The following is a 22,249-nucleotide window of genomic DNA, read 5'->3' on the forward strand; positions in this document are numbered from 1 at the left end:
TGGTTTGTGATCTCATCAGTGATTTGTTTACAGGTATGCTGACAGCTCCTTTTGTATTTCATGATAATGTATGCATTTGTGAAGAATGTGGGTAGTGTTGTGGGCACCGTTTCATGTAGATTTGAATCTCAGTCTACAACAATCTTTGACATGCTTTTGTCGACCTAACTATTTGAAATAATACATCCGTTTGTCAAATATATCCATTTGTAAAGTCTAAGAAAAAGCACTGATTGTTTCTTTGTGATTATATGATTGGAAAGTCTCCACAAGGTTACACAAGGTTGTCTGTGTGTGTGTGTGTGTGTGTGTGTGTGTGTCATAGAGAAGTCGTAGAGGAGTTCCTTAACCATTTTTAAGTGGTTAACAGACACAGAACACTAAAAGACAAATAAACGTGCTTCTGACTGTATAATACAAAGAAAACTAATTTATTTAGAGTATTCGTAGCTAGACAGATTCACGTTTCACTGAAAATCTCACTGAAAGGAGGAAGAAACCTTTTATGCAATACACATGGGAAGATGTGGAATTTTAATAGATTTTACATCTGTACTTAAGAAAGCTAAGCTATGAATAGAATAGAATAGAATGTTTCAGTCTGCTGTTTTGAGTCTTCGTTACTCTTGCTTGTCCCTGTGGGAACCATCACTGAAAATAAACTGGCCCTTTTTGTCTCTATGGCAACAGTTTTACACTCCACTGAACACACAACTAAAGTGGGACTGAACTGAGCTGAACATGACATTGATTGCAATCTGTAGTTTGGTTAGTTAACTCGGGCTGCAAATATCAAACCTTGCGTTTCTTCTTGGTAGAACAGTGTGTACAAAACGCATGAATCTGCTTGATAATTCTTGTCTGACATTTAGAGACCATGATTACAGTTTGGCCTTTGAACTCGGCCCAGATTATTTGACAGCAAGTGGAAGTGGTCGGGAATCTAACAAATCTGTACAAGCATTCTAAAGATTTTTTTCCTTTTTTGTGACACTCTTAAATATTGTGCTCTATGCGGCTTTGCCGCTAGGATTGCGGAGGAGATATTGACACAAATGTCCATTTTCTGTTTTCCCCTTAATGATGTTGAAGAAAAATGTTGCATGCGATAACTCGTTTAATAATGTTGAAATTGCTTTCTGAGTGCCGATTCTGTAAAATTATTTTATATAATAATATGATGATAAAAATATTAATACAATTTATAAAGTAAATAATAACATTTATTGGTTCTATTCATGGTGGTCCTTAATGGATTCTAACCTATACACAACGGACCAATCACATTTGGGCCCGCCCCAAGGTTAGGAGGGTTGAATGACTGTGACAGTAGGACAGATGAGGCCCGTGGAAATCACATAAGCTTTGTCGGCATCAGCAATGTTATTCCACCAAACATGAGGTCAGCTGGTATCTATAGGGACCTCATTTATACCAAATATCACGGTCATTGATCTTCTGATCCTCTAATCAAATTCTGCATGTTTGTGTACCACTCAACCTTCAGAATATTAATCAGCACACTTTAGTGGAAGTGCCCTGAATCTTGCAACATTTCTATATTAGTCAGTAGACTGTATCCTTTCATCAAAGCAGCCCTGTTCCCTCGGCAACTAAAAAGAGCAGATTTTAGTTTAGTTTCCCTCAAGCTCCGCTTTTATTACTGTTTACAAATAAATGCTGTCATTTGGCATTGTTCAATGTCATGTTGCCTGTGTGACGAGGAAGGCGTGACGAGAGCCGTGGGAGGAAGAAGCGAGGCCGGGACGCGATTGATAATGAGTGTCAGCTGGGCGTCATTCCGGCCTCGTATCTCTCACGGAGGAGCGGAAGCATAAAAGGTCGAACGGCAGGAGAATACGGCGAGAGAGGACCGGGCCCGGAAATGTTAAGTTTTGTTTACGTTTGTGTGGCCGGCAGTCGTCAGTGAGGGGATGCCGGCCTGTTTTAATGGTGTTTTTTGTTTATTTATTTTTGATTAAATATGTTTAAATGTTTGCCGGTTCCCGCCTCCTTCCTTCCCTTCTATTGAACTGTATTACAGCCTGGTCATTACAAAATAAAGGACAGAAAAATAAACATATCTTGGCCCATAACGTGTGTGTCATGGTCCTGCCTTCTTGTTCAGGATTTTCTAGTCTTGTGGCAGGATCGTGACAGATCCCTTATGTTTAGTGTGAGAAAGTCATGGGCTGTCAAAGGTAAACACCCCATGTGCTTTCTCGTGTCTCGTCATTGGCCCCGCCCCTCTCGTTTCCCGTATCACTTCCCGGCTGTGTTTCATTACCCTCACCTGCCCTGTGTTATTATCCCTCGTTTGTGTTCCCTTTAAATAGTCCTCATGTTTCATTGTCTTGTTGCTCGTGCATTGCGTTCTACGTACCTTTGTATCCAGTGTGCCACCGTTGTGTTTCCCAAGCCTGTCTAGTCAATGTACCATTTACCTGTGAGTAAATGTTTATCTAGTTTATGTCAGTTTAGATTAAGTGTTCTGTTAGTCTAGTTAGTAGTTTATTGTTCCTGTTAAGTCTGTTATTCTTATTCCCCTTGTCTTTGTTATTTTCCCCCGCGTGGGTTTTTGTTTTGTGTTTATTGTTTAAATAAAATCTCTGTTAACCCCTTCAACCCCGCCTGCCTGCAGTTGGGTTCTTCCTGTAGATTCATGACAGTGTGAAAATGGTTTCAAAATACGAAAATGGGTTATTATACAAATACTATTACTTCATTCATTCATTAAATCATCGTAAATTATTTCAATCATCATAAATACTGTGCACAGACACAAGCCAAGCAATAATGGGCATGTTGAATCCTATGTACAACAGAAAAGACATAACATACAATATTACATGAAACCCTTAACTAAACATTTTATTGTAGTTGGCAAGATATAACTTTTGTACAAAGTATGACTAGACTTGAGCTTGACAAAAAAGCAAGAAAATTGTCAACCTTTCCAGTCATACTGTATCATCATAAAGGTTGACCGCAAGACATTTTTAGTAGCATAAAATCAAAACAAAGGTTCTGTGTGAGAGTGACAGTAATGTTGTAATATAATATTAATTGTGTGTATATATAGTACTTCTTTTTTCTGCACGTACTGTAGTGATGTCTTTCATAAACGTGTTTGTTTCTGTGTTTGTCTTTACAGTGTTGCCGGACACAGTGATGGATGAGCTACAAGACGTTCAGCTGACTGAAATCAAGCCTCTGCTGACCTACAAGGTGAAATAAACAGAAGTGTCCTGCACACGCACAAATGCATGTATTTGTATGTTTGCATACACCTTGCAAGCCTAGTACACTAATAACATGGCACAGCCAGTATTACAACATTTCACTATCAACATCTCAACTCTGCAGTCTGCATGACAAACACAATCTTGTGTATTGTGTATGTGTATGTACTAGTTCTGTTTTTATATTTATAGATACAGAGGAGTAGGTTTATACAGCAAATACAGACAGTTCATGACTGGTTACATATACAGTACTACTAATACACTGATGTATAATACCTCCATTTCACCTAAAAATATTCACATGCTTTTTTCGCCTATGTAAAAGATCTCTGTGATTGTAGCTGAAGCAAGCCACATCTCTACCACTTCATCTGAATCATTCATGCAGGACTTACTCTAGTGAGTGAGAAGAGAACAAATGGAGATTGGAATTGGAAAAGGAATGGATGGGGTGGAATATCTGTGGAATGGGAAGAAAATGGAAAGCATGAAATGGACAGGAAGAGAATAAAAAGAAGGGCAGGGAAAATAGGTTGAGGCAAAAACACTTCACATGAAAGATTTTCTGCTCTTGCATAATCATTGTCCCCTACAGCCCCTGTTCTAAGAATTTACATCACTGCTATACACTGAGTCTCATCATTTTAAACCACACAACAGGCATACAAAAGGACTAAAAATAGACGCAGGGATGTCATAGATTCATTAGCCTTGTGCAGAAATTGGGTGCTTCATTGGACGTGTGGGGTGATTAAGTGCTGAACTGAAATAAATATTTTGCCCAGAAAGAATATATAGGAATATAGTGCATAAGTTGTATGGTATGCGGTACCTTTATTGTGTATATAACCCTTAAAAATGTGTTTCTTTCAAAATTAAAAAGCATACTGAATTTGGAATGTGATGAAGTAAGAGAATTGTGCTCGCTGACCTCTTACTCCATCTAGTGGCATCCACATAAAGAACACCAAAAGCTGGTGACAAGAATATTGACTTGATCAAAATGCAATGTTTTATAGACATTTTTATGTAAATCTAAGAATAGGACATTTCTCTTTTTCTCCTGCAGAACTCTCAGACCTTCCAGGACTTTGACTGTCAGGTAAGACAGCGTATTATCATACAAATGTTTAATTAGTGGTAAGATTAAAAATGAGTTATTCATAGATGCTCATTTGAAGTTTTACTGTACCTGCTCTAAAACTGACAGGTGATGTAATGGGAGTTTGACCTTCATATTTCAATATCAAAGGGTGTTATTTCAGAAGCACTGTCTTATTTTAGAAACTGCATGTTTGATTAACCTCACTGAAGGATATGAATATGTAAACCTCGTGCTTTGATGTGTGGAGCATCTTTAATCACAGCAGGACACGTATAGTCTGAGAATGAGGTGTGACAGGGCTGGATCAAGCCGGTTTGCTTGAAACCTAAAATAATTTCAAAGAAAAGGTGTTTGTTATCTACAGTGTGTTTGGGAGGTAAAGAACGTATTCTTTCTGTATGTGCAAATTAGAAATATCCACATAAATTCTTCGCCATTCCTTTATTGGGTCATTCCTAATGGATATTACGTTGGCCAACCGATTATAGTTGCATACATCATTTATGGATTAACATCTGATGTAATGTAATAGTCGAGATCTCTCTGCAGTCTTTGAATCACGACTGCCTCTTTCAGTGCTGTAGTCTCAGATCTAGAGCTAAATATAGTGCCTGCAGCTGGTGTAGTGAGCATGCTCAGACTCCAGCATGACCTGGTCTACATCGCATTGTGACTTTAGTGTTCCTTACTCAGCAGGCCACAGTACACAAACGTGCACATACTGTGTGCTAATGAGATGATGGGCCGACACTGAACTAGCCAATACGTTTTGTCAGGATGCACTGAGAATACTGCAGGATGCACATGTGTATGTGAGATGGCTGATGTTTGTGGTGTGATTGCTCTCTTGTGGTAAAGAGAGGCAGTGCAATATGGCTATCCATCAATCCAATCCATGCATCAGTTTAAATGGTTGATTTAACGCTGTTTCATGCATTCTGACATCTTTACAATGTTAAACGTGCTGGCTTCTTATGCTTAACTTGTCAATAAACAAATTGGACGTATTACGTAGTATTTCTGTGCTCGATACACTCCCCGAAGGTTCGTATAGGTTTCGGAAAGTTTTTTCAAACATGAAAAACTTTTACGTAACAACTTTTCTTAGTCCCTTATTGGGCAACCCTCCCGGAAAAGCATGCCCATGGCTAGGCGAAAGATATAGGCCGCCCACTCATCAACCGATGAGCGATAGGAAGACCCACTTACCATCAAGATTGGCTGCGCTGTGGGGCTGCAACTCGCTACTCTTGCGATAGTGAGAGATGTTGAGGCGTGTTTGTTTGTTCACGGCATTTCAGTGATGGATGTTATATAAACGGTTGACATAACGCTGGATTTGCAGATCATTTGAAACTGATAGATGGAGCGGTCCCAGCGCTAAAAGATGCTGGACATGAACTGCACGTGGTAAATGAAACTTAAGTCATATGTCTGTGTTTTGTTGGCAATCGCCGCGTACGTGCAGCTGTACCTATCTTTTGTAAATGTGATCAAACTAAATACTCTTAGAAAATACAAAGTATGCAATACTAGTACTACTCGTTACTAGTTACTACGATTAATATGAGATTGGCAGAACTGCCCTTTCAACCGAGCCTTTAATAAGAAATTTTGATGTGTGGTTTGTTGTTGTTTATGTGTTTAGGGTGGGCATTATAGAAAGTACAAGTATGGATAAATTGGTTGTATATGTCTTTTAAGATTATGTTGTCCAGTTCTTTCAGTGACATGGTTTTACCCAAAAGGGCTCAGTGCAAAGATTTAAAGAAGAGTTTTTCCAAAAGCTACATTACATAAACATGGTGTGAGGAACACTCTGTGTAGCAGGTTTTAGTCTTTTTATTTGAAGGTCACATGAAACATTTTAACAATGCCTCATTGTTTGTTTTGTTATTAAAGCAATATTTCACCTTCAAAATTAAAATTCTGTCATCTTTACTCGCCCTGATGTCAATTTAAACCTGTCTGATTTTCTTTCTTCTGCAAAACACAAAAGGAGATATCTTGAAAATTGTTGGTAACCAAAAACCGTTGGTTCCCGTTGACTTCTATTGTATGGACACAAAACCAATTATGCAAATCAATGGGGACCAACGATCTTCTGTTACCAACATGTTTCAAAATATCTTCTCTTGTGTTCTGCAGAAGAAAGAAAGTCAAACAGGTTCGAAATGACAAGATGGCGTGTAAATAATGACAGAATTTTCATATTGAAGGTGAACTATTCCTTCAATTTATTGTTTATTTATTTTGACTTATATTATTATTTATTTGTAAATAGGGATTCTATCTTAAATTCTTAGCCATCAGTAATAGCCACAGCATCTAGTGTCAATACTGCAAGTCATCCAGCAGGTTGATTATTCACACATAACTTCCACCCATAGAGGGCGCCAGAAGCTCGGGTTAAGGACAGTCATACAGTAGATTTCATTTTTCAGATAATATTCTAACTAATAATATGAACTGTGACAAAGCATTGCCAGGATTAAATAATGCAACAGTTTTACTGGGATTTAAGGTTATTTTTTATTGTCCGTGATTTCTGATGTACATTGTTCTAGTGACTAAGACAGTCTTGTACTTGTACTTATGTAATGCATCATTCTCCGTAACATATTTGTCTCATTTTTAGAAGATTCTGTTTGCTAGATTTATATTTTTGACCAGGTAGTCATTATTAACAGTGTTTTTAAGGCAGTTTTAGTTCATTTTGCCCTCTGATGTACACACTAGCCTGAAGGTTACTGTGACCCATCCCGTTCTGCAGGCTAACTCACTGAGCCTAACACAATCTTATTCATGACTCAAGCTCTGGGTCCATCAATAAACTATACAATTCTGTGTTAGTCGGTCCTTTTGAAGACATTTTGGTTTAAAGATCGGGTAACACACGCAGTTTCTGCCAATCTCATATTTATCTTGAGTGCCTATACAGCAGTATTGTATACGTCGTATCCTCGAAGAGTATAGTGGCGAGAGTGGGACGGAACTACAGCACAAGCAAGCAACACATCATCCCTTCCTGTTTTCATCATGTGCATCATTATGCACGTACACGCCGATTGCCAACAAAACACAGACGTATGACTTAGTTTGACTTTCCGCGTGCAGTTCATGTCCAGCACCTTTTAGCATTGGGACCGCGCCATCTTCAGTTTCAAACGATCTCCAAATCCAGCGTTATATTCACTGTTTATATAACATCCATCACTGAAATGCCGTGAACAAACAAACACACCTAAACTTCCCTATCGCAAGAGTAACGACCTGCAGATTGAACATTACAATTTCCCCAAATTTCCCTAAATGCAGTTCTACAAGCTGCATTAAATTACAGAATCTTTTCTTTCACAAACAACTCTTAAATTGAATAACTCTGTGACTGAAAAGAAGTACAAATAATAAAATATAACTAAACATGTCACTTAATTTACATTTTTCATTTTTGTACTCGTCTCACAAAAGTCTAAGATAACAATAAAATACTTCAACTTTATTCTCGTCTGTTTCCGTTTATGAAACTAACATTGCTTTATTTCATTTTTTCTGAAATGTAAAATAAATTGTCTTTATCTTGTGTCTGTAGGATTAAAAGAAGTGGGTTGATTTTTGCTGCAACTTCAATAAAAAAGTTTAAAAATCTTGAGTGAATTCTACTCTAAAGATGTATATGTGAGTGATTCTATAATTACGGGTACATACCATGTCCATGGGGTGTATTTATCAATTTGACTAAATATTAATTTCAAGCAATGACCAATTTTATATTAGGTGATATTTCTCTTTCTTTTAATAAAGAAAGTTAGCAAGTTCTTTAATTTATTTAGCAAAAAATGCAAATTATATACGGGAATTTGCAGTTTTTGTGCTGTCCGATTTCATGCATTTCAAGTTTGCTCTTCAAAATTAACCCTAGAAGACATGTTTGTGTATATTATTTTCAGCATTATTTGTTCAAAATAATCATTAAAACATGATAAAGGTGTTTTTAAAACTATTTGAATTCTTAATAAACATAAAATTATTCACTTTGTGTGTGTCTGAGAAATCTTTGTCAACTATGTTACCCATTTATATAACCCCTATAAATCAGCAATGGTTTGCTCCAAATTCAAATAATCAACAATGTATGATGCCACGCCCTTTTTGGCAGGAATTCTGAAGACAGTGTGGTAAGTTTCAACTCCTCCTCTTCAATATTTCATCAAAATGATTGTCTGCATATGGAGTGGATTAATTGTTCATCAACTATGTTATCAACATTTTCTTGTGTATTTATCTTAGATGTTATAATCAACAAAATGTAAAGAAAGTACATAGAAATATAAGTTGATCAAGGTCATATGGTGACATGTTTAAGGTCTGTAGGGCCTAAAATGGGTCTAAAATGGAGGAAATGTCAACTACCTGTCAACTATGTTACCCATCAAGTGTAACACAGTTGACAGGGAATAACACGGTTGACAATGTTGTAAGGGTTTACTGGGTTTATGCTTATTAAGTCCATTGATTAAAAACATTAACTTGATTAAATTGATACTACACAGAAATTAAATGATAATATATAAAATTGTAATAAGGTAGTAATTACATAAATGCATGATTTGAGTTATACTTATCAGGGAAGAAGTCAGCTGATCTGAAACCATTTTTTAATTATTGTTATTAAAATTTTGAATGATACAGGGATTAACTCAACAATATTATCCATACACTGAATAAATCCTTATACTCTAGCTAGACTTAACGACATCATTATAGATATTTTCCATTCTACCCCTATAGCCTACTCATATTAACAAACAATAATTTCATGGATCATTTTGATATGTTTCAGTGATTTGAAATGACAGTTTCCTGATGACATATGTAATTTTAGCCCTATCAATTATGCTATACACTATTTCAAAACAGAGTAATTTCTGGTCTGTCATGGTCCTGCCTTCTTGTTTATGATTTTCTAGTCTTGTGGCAGGATCGTGACAGATCCCTTATGTTTAGTGTGAGAAAGTCATGGTTTGTTTATCATTGACATGCCATGTGCTTTCTCGTGTCTCGTCATTGGCCCCGCCCCTCTCGTTTCCCGTATTGCTTCCCTGCCGTGTCTCATGTTCCTCACCTGCCCCTCGTTTATTATCCTTTGTTTGTCTCCCTATAAAATATCCTCGTGTTCATTGTCCTGTGCTCGATCGTTGTTCTTGTACCTACCTGGTTGTAGATGGCGGTGTGTTTTGCTCGTGTCCTTGATTCCTTGCCTTGCCTGTGAAGTACGTGTTTGTTATTTACCCTGCCCTGCCTTTGTTACCCTTCTGTGTTTTGGTAAGACGTTGTGTCGTGTTTAAGTTTTAGTTATTTTTGTCCTGCTGTTTTTGCCCCCTCAGTATTTTGGTTTCTGTTTTTATATTAGTCCTGTCTTCGTTACCCCATTGTGGGTTTTTGTTTTGTGTTTTATTTGTTAAATAAATAATTTGTTAACCCCTTCACCGCTGCTGCCTGCATTTGGGTTCTTCTCCACACAAACCGTTGAGAGAAGCACATCGCATGTCAAATGATAAACAAACCATGACTTTCTCACACTAAACATAAGGGATCTGTCACGATCCTGCCACAAGACTAGAAAATCATGAACAAGAAGGCAGGACCATGACATGGTCTAGAGAGATGAGGTTATCTGCTGCTGAGAAGCAGCGCCAGTACAGGGCTCGGCGTGATGCTGATCCTGAGAAAAGGGCTGCATATTTAAAGAAACAACGAGAAAAGTGGCATGCCTTAATTGCATCTGACAGATTGTAGATTTGTTATCAAAAATAATGTTTTTATCATAAAGCAAGGTTTCTCTCTTCTTTTCCTAATGCTTCCCGTCAACTGTGTTACTTTGTTGTCAACTGTGTTACTTTGTTGTCAACTGTGTTACATGGGATTTTTGTGCCATAATTTGTTTAAAGGTTGGCTGAATTGTAATAAAAATGATGGGGGACATTTTTAGAGAGCAAGGTCTGACATAATAATGTTGAATAACTCTAAATTCAAGGTAATGTGGATTAATGTAGAGAAAAAAAATCATCCTTGATGATACTATCCCACAGAATATCAATTATCCAGCTCAAAATTCATATTTTCAAAGCAGTTAGACAAACAACCACAAACACACTGAAGAATAGACTAAAGAACTTCCAAACAAATGTTTTATCAAATGCTTAGCATTTCATTCATGTCTTCTATGACACAACTTTTGTCTGTAACACAGTTGACAAAATAATGAATCAGATGTTTATTTTGATTTAAATATTTAAGTTATCATTTGAGCTTAAGCTTGCCAATTAATGAATTTTGCACATTCCAGTGATATATTATGGAAACAATTAGAATATTTAGCAAAAAAACACACTGATTTCTTCACTTATAGGTTGATATGAAATGTACCCCTAATTATAGAATGACTCATGTATTTGCAGTTTTTTGTGTTAGTAAAGAACTCAATCCAGATATATATCACATATATTGGTTGATTTATTCATTTTTTTTACATTTTGAATTTTTAAAAACAAGTAGAAGTCGTGTTGAATGTCATTTTACCTAGGTGAAATTACCACAGTTTTAACGTAAGACAAGGAATCAGGTTGAATGGAATTTACGTTTGTTTTACACAGAGTGAACGACTTCAACATGAGTTTAGCATGTGTCAGAGTTTAGCATGATGCTAATAGCATCACTGTTGGCATACATACCCCATGTAGACGGAGCAGCGAGAGATGAACTACAGTGCACCTTTTTGTCTGTACAGTACATGATGCGTGTGCACGCGCGTGCAGTCAGCGGATATGAGAGATGCGCGTCAAGGTCAGTTTATGGTTCTGCGTAGGACCTACGCCGTAACCTACGGCGTAGCCTACGCAGAGCCGCGTACCCTGTATGGAAAGCCAACAGGTTCACAATTCGCGTGCTTTTGATCGCCGTATTAATATTAAAACGCCGAATTCTTAACGCCGCCAGGCGTTAAATAAGTGCTGCATTATCGAAAGCCAACAGGTTCACAATTCGCGTGCTTTTGATCGCCGTATTAATATTAAAACGCCGATTTCTTAACGCCGCCAGGCGTTAAATAAGCGCCGCCTGGCGCTAAATTAACGTCATACGCCGCCACGCGTTTAAATAACGCCGCACGCCGATCGACGTTAAGTTAACGTCACACGTCACTCAAAATGCAAACTTATTAGCTAATATACATAGCCCCTCCTCTTCTGGGTTTGCGAGCTCTACGGCAAGTCGGAGGCTCGGAGCATCCAGTACAATTTCCAAGAGCGCTGTTCGCTTAAGTTAACTGGGGGTCTGGCACGCGATGAAACCGTCTGACCGTAGAGTCACCTCAAATCCATATCCAGCTTAACTTTGTGGAAAACAAAAATGGAAAGAAATGAAAGAAAAACCAGCTGAAAAGAAAAACATATAACTAATGCAGTATGTTCCAGGAAGCAATGTGTAAATGCGGGTGCGTAAATGATGACAGAATTAGAAGCAAGACGAGTCGTTGCTGTTAGTCTACAGGTTAGCTCGGTTTGTTCGCAGTCGCATGTTGCGTCTTTATCTGGTTCGAGTCCCGCTCGTACCATTTGCAGATTTTTACATCGTTGGTCTTGTTATGTTTATCTGTGTCACAGGGATTTTTTTTATATTTCAGCATTTAATGCGTGGTTAATATATAAAGAAAGTCAGGAATAAGAGCTCTTTCTCCACAACAAACTTACAGTATATTCTAAGTTTCTTAAGCGCTCCCGACAGCCTCGCCAACAGCCTTTCAATAATCACCTTAACGCACATCACCTGCCCACTTAAATTTTATTAGCACGCTACCGCTCACATTACCTACGGGACATGTTGCCATTTACCTCCGTAAAGAGACTGACGCTATACCGTGTGTGGAACTGACTTTCAGCCGAGCATTTAGATATAATTCATTTTACTCGACAAAGCATACGAAACAATATAAAAATGACGACCATGCTGACTTGAGTGTTTATGCATGTTCTCTGTGGAGAACTAGTATTGTGTGAAGTCTGCTCTATTAACGTTTTCTTCCGTTAATAAAGTAAACAAAAATGATTTTATTCTGTATCCTTTTACAAGCACACAGCATTTTCGATTAAGAAACTTAGAATATAATGTACGTTTGTTGTGGATATAGCTTGTTATAAGTAATATAATGAGTAATATATTAATGTAAATGTTACACTATCCAGGGCTTTTTGTGTTGTATTCGTTTTGCACAGTTAGTGTGGTTGCATAAATCGGCTTAATTTGTTTTCTTTTAGACTTCACTGTGTTCCGTTGACCTTTGTATTGAGGCTCTGTATAAGTTTTCAATGCAGGCTAAACAATTAGCTTTTATTTATTTTCATTTGACAATGTATATTTATTTAAGATGGCTAGGTGTCTTTTTTCGTTTTATTTTTGAATAAAGGAAACACTTTGTTGTAATTGCACCTGTTGTTCTGCATTAAATAAATAAAACAATATATATTTCCATTTAAAACTAATGTCTTTTTCATTTAAAAACATTATATAATAATAACCCCAAAATAGCGCCTTGCGCTCAGGGAATGAACGGCGCCTGGTAGCTCACAAAGGTGTATTAAATCATAAATTTTCCGCTCATTCTTCTTCACTGCTGCTTGCTCCATGCTGGTGGAACGATCTTCCAGATACAGTCCGGTCAACCACGTCTCTCTCTTCATTCAAGAAACAACTTAAAACATATCTTTTTCGTAAATGGCTGGTAAATGTTGACAATACAAAAAATATTTGAGACATAAATCTTGTGTATTATCTAATACAAGCACGTTTTGGATGTTCAGTCAGAGTAAGATCATTTTTGTGATTTATAATCTTTGAATAACTCTCAACACCGCACTTTATTTTCTCTTTTACTGTATGTAAGTCCTTTAACCCAATAGTCAAACTCTTTTTGCTTGAAGTGGACATATTTTGCAGTAATATGATGAATGCAATTTATTTGGCTAACAATAGCCTAAATATGTGCATTAAAATGCATGATAGGCTTTTTAATTGTTTTTGAAACATACGCCACCAGCCCTGAATCCCGCACATTCCATGAGCTGAATAATATAAAGAATGCATAACATTTTTATATTGTTTCGTATGCTTTGTCGAGTAAAATGAATTATATCTAAATGCTCGGCTGAAAGTCAGTTCCACACACGAGTATAGCGTCAGTCTCTTTACGGAGGTAAATGGCAACATGTCCCGTAGGTAATGTGAGCGGTAGCGTGCTAATAAAATTTAAGTGGGCAGGTGATGTGCGTTAAGGTGATTATTGAAAGGCTGTTGGCGAGGCTGTCGGGAGCGCTTAAGAAACTTAGAATATACTGTAAGTTTGTTGTGGAGAAAGAGCTCTTATTCCTGACTTTCTTTATATATTAACCACGCATTAAATGCTGAAATATAAAAAAAATCCCTGTGACACAGATAAACATAACAAGACCAACGATGTAAAAATCTGCAAATGGTCCGAGCGGGACTCGAACCAGATAAAGACGCAACATGCGACTGCGAGCAAACCGAGCTAACCTGTAGACTAACAGCAACGACTCGTCTTGCTTCTAATTCTGTCATCATTTACGCACCCGCATTTACACATTGCTTCCTGGAACATACTGCATTAGTTATATGTTTTTCTTTTCAGCTGGTTTTTCTTTCATTTCTTTCCATTTTTGTTTTCCACAAAGTTAAGCTGGATATGGATTTGAGGTGACTCTACGGTCAGACGGTTTCATCGCGTGCCAGACCCCCAGTTAACTTAAGCGAACAGCGCTCTTGGAAATTGTACTGGATGCTCCGAGCCTCCGACTTGCCGTAGAGCTCGCAAACCCAGAAGAGGAGGGGCTATGTATATTAGCTAATAAGTTTGCATTTTAAGTGACGTGTAACGTTAACTTAACGTCGATCGGCGTGCGGCGTTATTTAAACGCGTGGCGGCGTATGACGTTAATTTAGCGCCAGGCGGCGCTTATTTAACGCCTGGCGGCGTTAAGAAATCGGCGTTTTAATATTAATACGGCGATCAAAAGCACGCGAATTGTGAACCTGTTGGCTTTCCATAACCCTGTGCGTACCCTACGCCGTAGCCTGACGCGCACCTCTCCAAAAATGTAACAACGCGTCAACTCAACGCGGACCCTACGCGGACCGCAAGCGCTGTGATTGGTCGGTTTGGCAGCATCGTACTTCCTTCTACGCATTTCTGGCGTCTTCTTCTCTGGCGTCTTCTTCCGGCAAGTTCAGAGTTCACAAAAGAACAACATGGCGAGCATCGACATCTCTGGTTTCTAGCTTTTTGTTTAAGTGATTTAATTAAAAGTAACTGTTTTTCTACTTCGATCAGCTCCAACTCAGTTAAGATGCGATCAGCTTCCATCGCTTGCAAACACTAGCATACACACAAAACATCGGCGAAGAAGAGCAACCCGGGAAAACACAAAAGCCAACTAGCGTTTCGGCGGTGTAATTGCAGTACGACGCATACTCTCAACGCAGAACCATAAATGTTCACGACGGCGTCGTCTACGTACGTAGGCTACGCCATAGGTTATGGCGTAGGTCCTACGCACGACTATAACTTAAGCTTCAGTCAGCAGAGACTCGCGGTCCGGTGGACCCGCATGCGAGTATAAACGAGCCGTGAAAGACAGACTGTGCGCGCGCACGTTTATATGTTTACTTGCGGCTTTGAGTGTACTGACGGCTGTGACGTTCTTGCCCGCACCACGGGAAACAAGATCGTCTTGGAATCGGCGAGACGTGAGACTGACCGCCCGGTCACCGGTCGGGCCGATCATATGAAAAAAACGGCCGATTCCGATCTCTTGCCGGTCAATCGGTGCACCTCTAATGTGAGGACACATGGATCCAGAATTAGAAAAAACTTTCCGAAACAAGTTGGAGTGCTGCTGGGGGAGTGTATCAAGTACAGAAATACTATGTCATATGTCCAACTAGTTGTTGAACAAGTTTACCATGTTAAGCATTCGAAGCCAGCACGTTTAACAGTGTAAAGAAGTCATAGCATGATACCCGATCTTTAAGGTTGTCTAGGATGTGAGCATCAGTTGTTCATTTTTACAATATAAATAATGAATGATTATTCCAGTATTCCAGTCCACAAATGCTTCATTCTTTAGTGTTATGTTTTAGGACTCCAGCTGCGTTACGCTTCCCTTAATATTGCTTTTCAGATTGTGTTTGCATATGGCAGCCCCTCAGGGACATCACAGAGGCCCATTAACTGAAAAACATTGTTTCAACCTCATCTGCTGTGCTGATAAATGACAGCAAAGCAGATCAATAACTTATCAGAGCTCAAGCACTGTAGAGAGATAAAACCATACTCTCCCTCTGCAGGGTTACAGGCATGTAGAAGGTCATAGTTTCTTCAAACTGAGTTTTATAATAGTGATTATTCAGTTGTAAATCCAAGGACACTAAGAGTACGTTAAGTCTGGTTGTTACTTTGTTTCTGTGTATAAATCTCATATTGTATAATTTATTAGCTTTTAAAAGGGATGATGTTGTGTGTTGATATCAAAGATCATGTTTACTATTAAATTCTATAGAATTCTGTAGGAATTCATATGTCACTTAGTATAAGGCTGATTCCAATATCATCACATTGCATGTCATGCCCTCATGGTGAAAAATCTCATTCTTTTGCATTATTATTAAAAATAATAATACAAATAAAATAAATATATAATACAAATATGAATTCTAAATAAATATAAACATTTTACCTTACAATTAATTTTATTACATTTTTCTTTTATTTGATAAACCATATATGATTTTTTTTGTCTTTTATACATTTGATATCCAAAGTGAATCTCATATGACTCGAGAGCCACCCACAGCCATATAAAACATCTTATTAATCAAAATATTTACCAAGTGAAAATCATATATGTTGGATTGCTTTACCGAATCAAATCAGTCGATTTGATCGGTCACACCTCTTCTGGGCAGTGCTGTTGTGCTACACTGTATCTGAATCTAAAGCAGTAAACTGGTTGACCCCACCCGGAAAAAAAAATAAAGTGCTGTCATAAGCATCATTCCTTCCTTGCACTCTCTGTCTGTTCCACACCCCTCTCATCCACCTCCTTCCCACCTGACTCCCCCTCGTCCAATCAGAGCGGGCCACTTTCAGTGCATGAGCAAGCGCAGCCTCCCCAGCACAATCCGCAGTCACTCCTTGCTGCTCCTCACCCTATCTGCATCTCTGCTCTCTCACTCTCTTTCAAAACATACCTCTTTTTCATCACTCTCCCTCTTCTCTCCACCTTCTCTCCTCCCTCTTGGATCTCTGCCTAGCTACTGCTCCCACTGTCCCTTTTACGCCATTCCACCTTAAGCAACTCCTTATTTCTCTTCTGGATCTCGTCTGTGAAGCTGTCAGTGACTCGTGCAAGGAAACATGTCAACCGTTCTGGATGTGGAGCACAATGCATGCACTGGAGATGCCGTGGTGAGTGCATGCGCACGTGAGAGAGACCGCAGCTAGTGACAGCTTAGACTGATTTGTCTTGTGCGCTGATGTACTTTTGCAGGGGAATGTTCTAGCAGATGTGTGAAAGAATGGTTTTAAAGATACCATACAATAGCAGTAGGAATAAGTGACATTGTTGACGTGCATGTCAGTGTGTTTGAAGGCTACGTGCGAGATGCTTTCCAAAGATTGTGTTGTTCTGTGAAAGCTGTTTCATTGCATGCATTAGTCATGCGAGTCATGCACTGAGCTTGTTTACCTTAGATGAAGCTTGTCCGATACTAAACTGCTCTGTTAGATCCTTAGATCAAGATCAGTGTATAAATGCACATGATGGCAGTAAAAATACACTCGGAATACATACATAAATGTATAAATCGTGGCACGCATCCCAATGGCCATCAGGCAGTCTGATAGGTCAAGCAAAGCAAGGACGTTTGTAGCAGTTTCAAGGCACTTTCAAACGCATTAAGTTGTATCGGCAGGGTGTGGTATGAAGAATATCCTGTTTTTAATATGACGTGTGTATTATAATTATCTTCCATCAAGTTTGTGCTGTGTAATGGCCCCCGTTGCTTGTGCTCTGCTGTGATTGATGCTATTAGCTGAAAGGTGGGGGGCAGAGGCTGTATTCATTTATTCACCTTGGCTTAGCTTCTGTTTCCCAGGAGAGAGATGTGTTGCATCTTTTGTGGGGGTTTTTTATGTTTGTGTGCAAGGATCCGACCATTCTCTAAAGCCTTTTATATGGCTTTAGAGGGCTGAAGCTTAGTATGCAAGGATTGACCATATATTTATGATTTGGGGTAGCAAATGTAATAATTTACATTTAGTCATTTAGCAGAATTTCACAATAATCCATTAAAACCCCTCATCGGGTATCCAGTACTTTAAATATTGGGGGAAACATATGCACCTCATTGTCTGTGGTCATGACACCCCTGTTTGTATTATAAGAAACAATATTTATTTTGAAGAATTATATTTTCTGGATTGCATGGTGCAGATCCTAGATCAGCTTCTGCAGGATCAGGCCCACAGAGAATTTGTAAGAACAGTTTAGATTTTTTGCAATGTTAGGGATGTAGTTCTGTGCATATCCTATACTGTTTTTTTATTTCTTTAAAAGTATTGTGTCAGTAATATTGATAATGTTTTAGCTTTCCATAAGTCTGCTGTATGCTCTGCTTAACACACTTTATCGTATTCAAATGTATTTAGCAGATCTTCCATAAAACAGTTAATCACAGTTAAAGCAAAATAACAGGGTTGCAGTCTCGGTTTTGTCCTAATCATGACCCACCACTGTTTATCCCTGTCGCCTTCTCTGTGCCTCATTTCTATTCAACACCTCTTTCATGACTCTCCCACAGTCTTTCTAGACCCATTCACATCGTATGTGTGTGTGTGTGTGTCTGAAAGAGTGAAAGTGTGCCAGATTGAACAAGATACTTTTTTTAAATGTTACATTTTAGACTCTCCAACTCTCTGGCCTTGATTGTTCATGTGCCCTAGAGCTGAAAACATTCTAACTTGGCACTGAACATTTTTCAACCAGCATTTCTCACTTAAAGAAAACATGCGCTTTTGATCTGTACCTGTGCCAATACACGACTACATAAAATAATTTGACAAATATTATTTATGTCGCACCCGTGAATCATAACTTGCTACTTGTTCAGCTGGCAGATGGTGTTGGGGAGGGACACTCCCCTTCTAGACAGCATTTGATTGGACAAAATTCTGATGACTCATATTTTGGGACTATTTCCCCAAATTAGATAAACTAAATAAATAAATGTTTGAATTAAAATTCAATTGTCTCCAAAAGACAATTAATAGAACATTAGTTTATTTTATGACATATGCCCGGTTTCACAGACAAGGCTTAAAGCTATTCCCAGACCAAAATGAATGTTTGAGCTGTCTGAACTGAAAATAACTTGCCTTAAAATATCTTAAAATATGTCAGTGTCATTGTTTTGTCTCAAGATGCACACCAGTTATGTTTTTTTATAAGGAATTTTTATAAAAGCAACTTAAATATCCTAATTTAACTAAAGCTTAGTTTAAGTTTTAAGTTAAGTCCTGTCTGTGAAACCGGGTCATAGTTTCTCAGAATTATGTGAAGAGCTGTAATGTGTAGAAGCTGTTTTTTATGTCTGAGAACATAGGACTTTTGTAAGTCACAGCAGAGAAGCATATTTTATTATTGATGGAGGTATAAAACCGCAGAATTGTCTCACATACACACACACCTGGACCTTCTGACGTCGGTATGGACTGAATGTGATGCTGCATCTTCATTTACTGGTCCACTGATCTGAGCTGATGATTAAAGATAGATTAATGGTGAGGTGGAAGCTGAAGGTAGTTTTTAAATTGCAACCTTGCGATTCTGTGAATAATAACGTGTAAATGTAAATAATGTTTAAATAAGTATTTTAATCTTCTGAATACCAGAGAAATTTAGCGAACTCGGTGCACAAATCCCTTAACAAAAGAAAAACAGGATACATTAAAAGATAGTATTTACAGGTAAAATTATAATACATTCTACATCATGGATTCAATGAGATGTAATTGCACTATTTTCATTTGTATCGGCACAAAGAAATTGTGTCATTAATCTCTCCATCGGTTATTCTCTCTCTGTAGAGAAATAGAGAAGAATCTCAGGCATATGACAGACAACTCTGTCTCCGTTTGGTTCAGCACAGTTGGATATAAGGGTCAAGCTCTCTCTTTCTCTCTCACACTGCATGAAGGCTGCAGTGTGTCACAATTTCGCACAGTCATACAGGAGGACGGTGCTATTGTAAATTCTCGGTGCACTGTGAAGCCACTCGCTGTTGATGTCTTTAGGATTATCCGATATCCACAACTGCTGCTTTTGTTGGGTTGATAGGCGAAAGTGGTTTCCTTTTAGACATTACCTTAATGTGTGTGTATTTGTATCTGATGGCAGAATGAATAACAACAACATTACTGTGCTAATAGGGCTTTCAGGAGGATGTGTTATAGATTTTGGATATCTTCCCAAATAGAATTTGATGATGATGGTGGTAGAGTGAAATCTATCATAAATGAAGTCAATGGTTCATCCCTTTTTATGTTTATTATTTGTATTAGAGTGTCATAGCAAGGGGATTTGGATCAGTTTCATGAAATAAAATAAATGTGATTTATGCAATGAGCGGGAATAACTGAGTACATTTTCTTATTTTATTTAATCTTCCGTTGTTAAAAGTCCAGTGTGTAATTTGTGTGAGGATCTATTAGCATTGGGACTATGTCTTCAGAGGTGTATAAAGACCCTGACATAATTTTGCGTTGTGTTTTTATTACATTAGAATGAGCTATTTCTATCTACATACACCACGGGTCCCCTTACATGGAATTCGCTATGTTGTACAGTAGCCCTAAACAGACAAACGGCTCTGCAGAGCACGTTTTGTATACGTTATCTCCTTTGGCAAAGAAGCAAAAACGCGACAACATCTTAGTCCTGTGTCAGCCCCGTTAGTGCTTCAAAATAGAGAGGAGAGGGATGTAGAGTGCCGTTGGTTGCAATTCGCAACCTCAGCGCTAGATGCTGCTAAATTTCATACACTGGACCTTTAATAGAATGCTTATAAATTATTATATTTACCATCAAGTAATTGTGCAGTGGAATCAAAAATACAAATACTGGTTTCTAATCCATTCCCACCCATAATGCAACACTCGTAGTACTGAATTGTGATTCTAGTCCTCTGCAGCTGCTCGCCCTCCTGCTGGTTCAGATTCCTCTGGATCTTTCTATTGATCCTGCAGCAATCTGCCCTGTGCTCCCTCATGGGAGATATAACTTACTACACAAATATATGACTCCTGGAAACAACAGCGCCAGTGATTTACTCTCTAAACAGATCCGTTACATTATACACAATGTGTCGTAGTAAATCCTCATGCATTTCCTGGAGAAGATTCTTAAGAGTTACATTTACGCATTTGGCACACGCTTTTGCATTATACTACACATTTGTTTCTAAGTATGTGCAATCCCTGGTATCGAACCCATGACCTTGGCGTTGCTAACACCATGCTCTAACCACTGAGCTACAGGAAAGCAGTTAGTTATCCAGTATTCAAACTTAAAGTTTGATGTGTTTCACCTCTTGTTCTTTTTTGCAGGAGCATGATATTGAGACTCCCAATGGTGTGCTCCATGTGACCATGAGAGGCAGTCCCAAAGGCAACCGTCCCGTCATTCTGACCTACCATGACATTGGGCTCAACCGTATGTAGAACTGATTATAACAAACACAATTGTAAATGTCCAGCCTCTGAGTTTTGTGATAGTGATGTTGTTTGGTTTGTATTTTAGACAAATCTTGCTTCAACACACTGTTTAACTTTGAGGACATGATGGAGATCACTCAACATTTCGCCGTCATGCATGTGGACGCCCCTGGCCAGCAGGAGGCAGCACCTCCCTTTCCCACTGGGTGAGTGGCAGCATCCTCTACATATTTAAAGCACACCCAGTCGTTCAATAATATGATTTACATCATCTACATGCACATAAGACTAAGGTTAAGAAAAACATTTTATTTTACGGGTTAAGATCTCATGACCTGCTGTAACTTTTGTGTATGTATGTGTCTTCAGGTACCAGTACCCCACCATGGATGAGCTGGCTGAAATGTTACCCTCAGTCCTGACTCAGCTCAAGTGAGTAACAGAATTGAGTCAGTCCATTTGTACTGAATTACCCTTTAGTACTTTAATCAATCAGATCTCTCTGAGAGCCTGTGGCCTGCAGGAATCAGCCTTACAGACGTGCACATAATGGCAGATTGTCACGGAGTAAAGAATTAAAAGAACAAAATGCTCATGTTGTAAGTGACAGAATAAGTGTGTGTTGTTTTGCAGGGTGAACTGTGTTATTGGCATGGGTGTTGGAGCAGGTGCCTACATCTTATCACGCTTTGCTGTGAGTTTTCCAGCTTCTGTTTTATATTTTAGGAATGTAAACAGAGTAAACGGTTTAATATTGGTTGGTTGTTTTTTAAATAATTATTAGTGACCAAACAGACATTAAAGGGAAAAATTCTTTCATCATTTTTTCACCCTTATGTGGTTCAAAAATCTGTTTATGACTCTTTATTTTGTGGACCATAAAAGATATTTTGAGAAATGTCTCAGTGGTTTTGTGTCCATACTATGGAAGTCAATAGGGGCCAATGTTGTTTGTTTTCCGATATTCTTCAAAATATCTTCTTTTATGTTCTGCAAAAGAAAACAAGTCATATAGGTTAGGAATGACATGAGGGTGAATCGACAAAATTGAAT

General features: G+C 38.3%; 1 protein-coding gene across 3 annotated transcripts in view; it reads left to right on the forward strand.

Moving 5' to 3' along the window:
• Nucleotides 1-22,249, forward strand: part of ndrg3a (ndrg family member 3a) — a 60,848-nt gene that overhangs the window by 29,589 nt on the left and 9,010 nt on the right. For 2 of the 3 annotated variants that reach the window (XM_057361748.1, XM_057361749.1), the window contains exons 2-7: nucleotides 3,155-3,228; nucleotides 4,315-4,347; nucleotides 21,089-21,194; nucleotides 21,282-21,402; nucleotides 21,566-21,628; nucleotides 21,830-21,890. In XM_057361748.1, the coding sequence (XP_057217731.1) occupies nucleotides 3,172-3,228; nucleotides 4,315-4,347; nucleotides 21,089-21,194; nucleotides 21,282-21,402; nucleotides 21,566-21,628; nucleotides 21,830-21,890 (441 nt within the window). In that variant the 5' untranslated portion in view covers nucleotides 3,155-3,171. Of the gene's footprint in view, nucleotides 1-3,154; nucleotides 3,229-4,314; nucleotides 4,348-16,603; nucleotides 16,892-21,088; nucleotides 21,195-21,281; nucleotides 21,403-21,565; nucleotides 21,629-21,829; nucleotides 21,891-22,249 lie in introns of those variants that run through there. The other variant, XM_057361750.1, reaches the window with a different exon arrangement.

Source organism: Triplophysa rosa, linkage group LG20, assembly GCF_024868665.1.
Source record: "Triplophysa rosa linkage group LG20, Trosa_1v2, whole genome shotgun sequence".
Classification (NCBI taxonomy): domain Eukaryota; kingdom Metazoa; phylum Chordata; class Actinopteri; order Cypriniformes; family Nemacheilidae; genus Triplophysa; species Triplophysa rosa.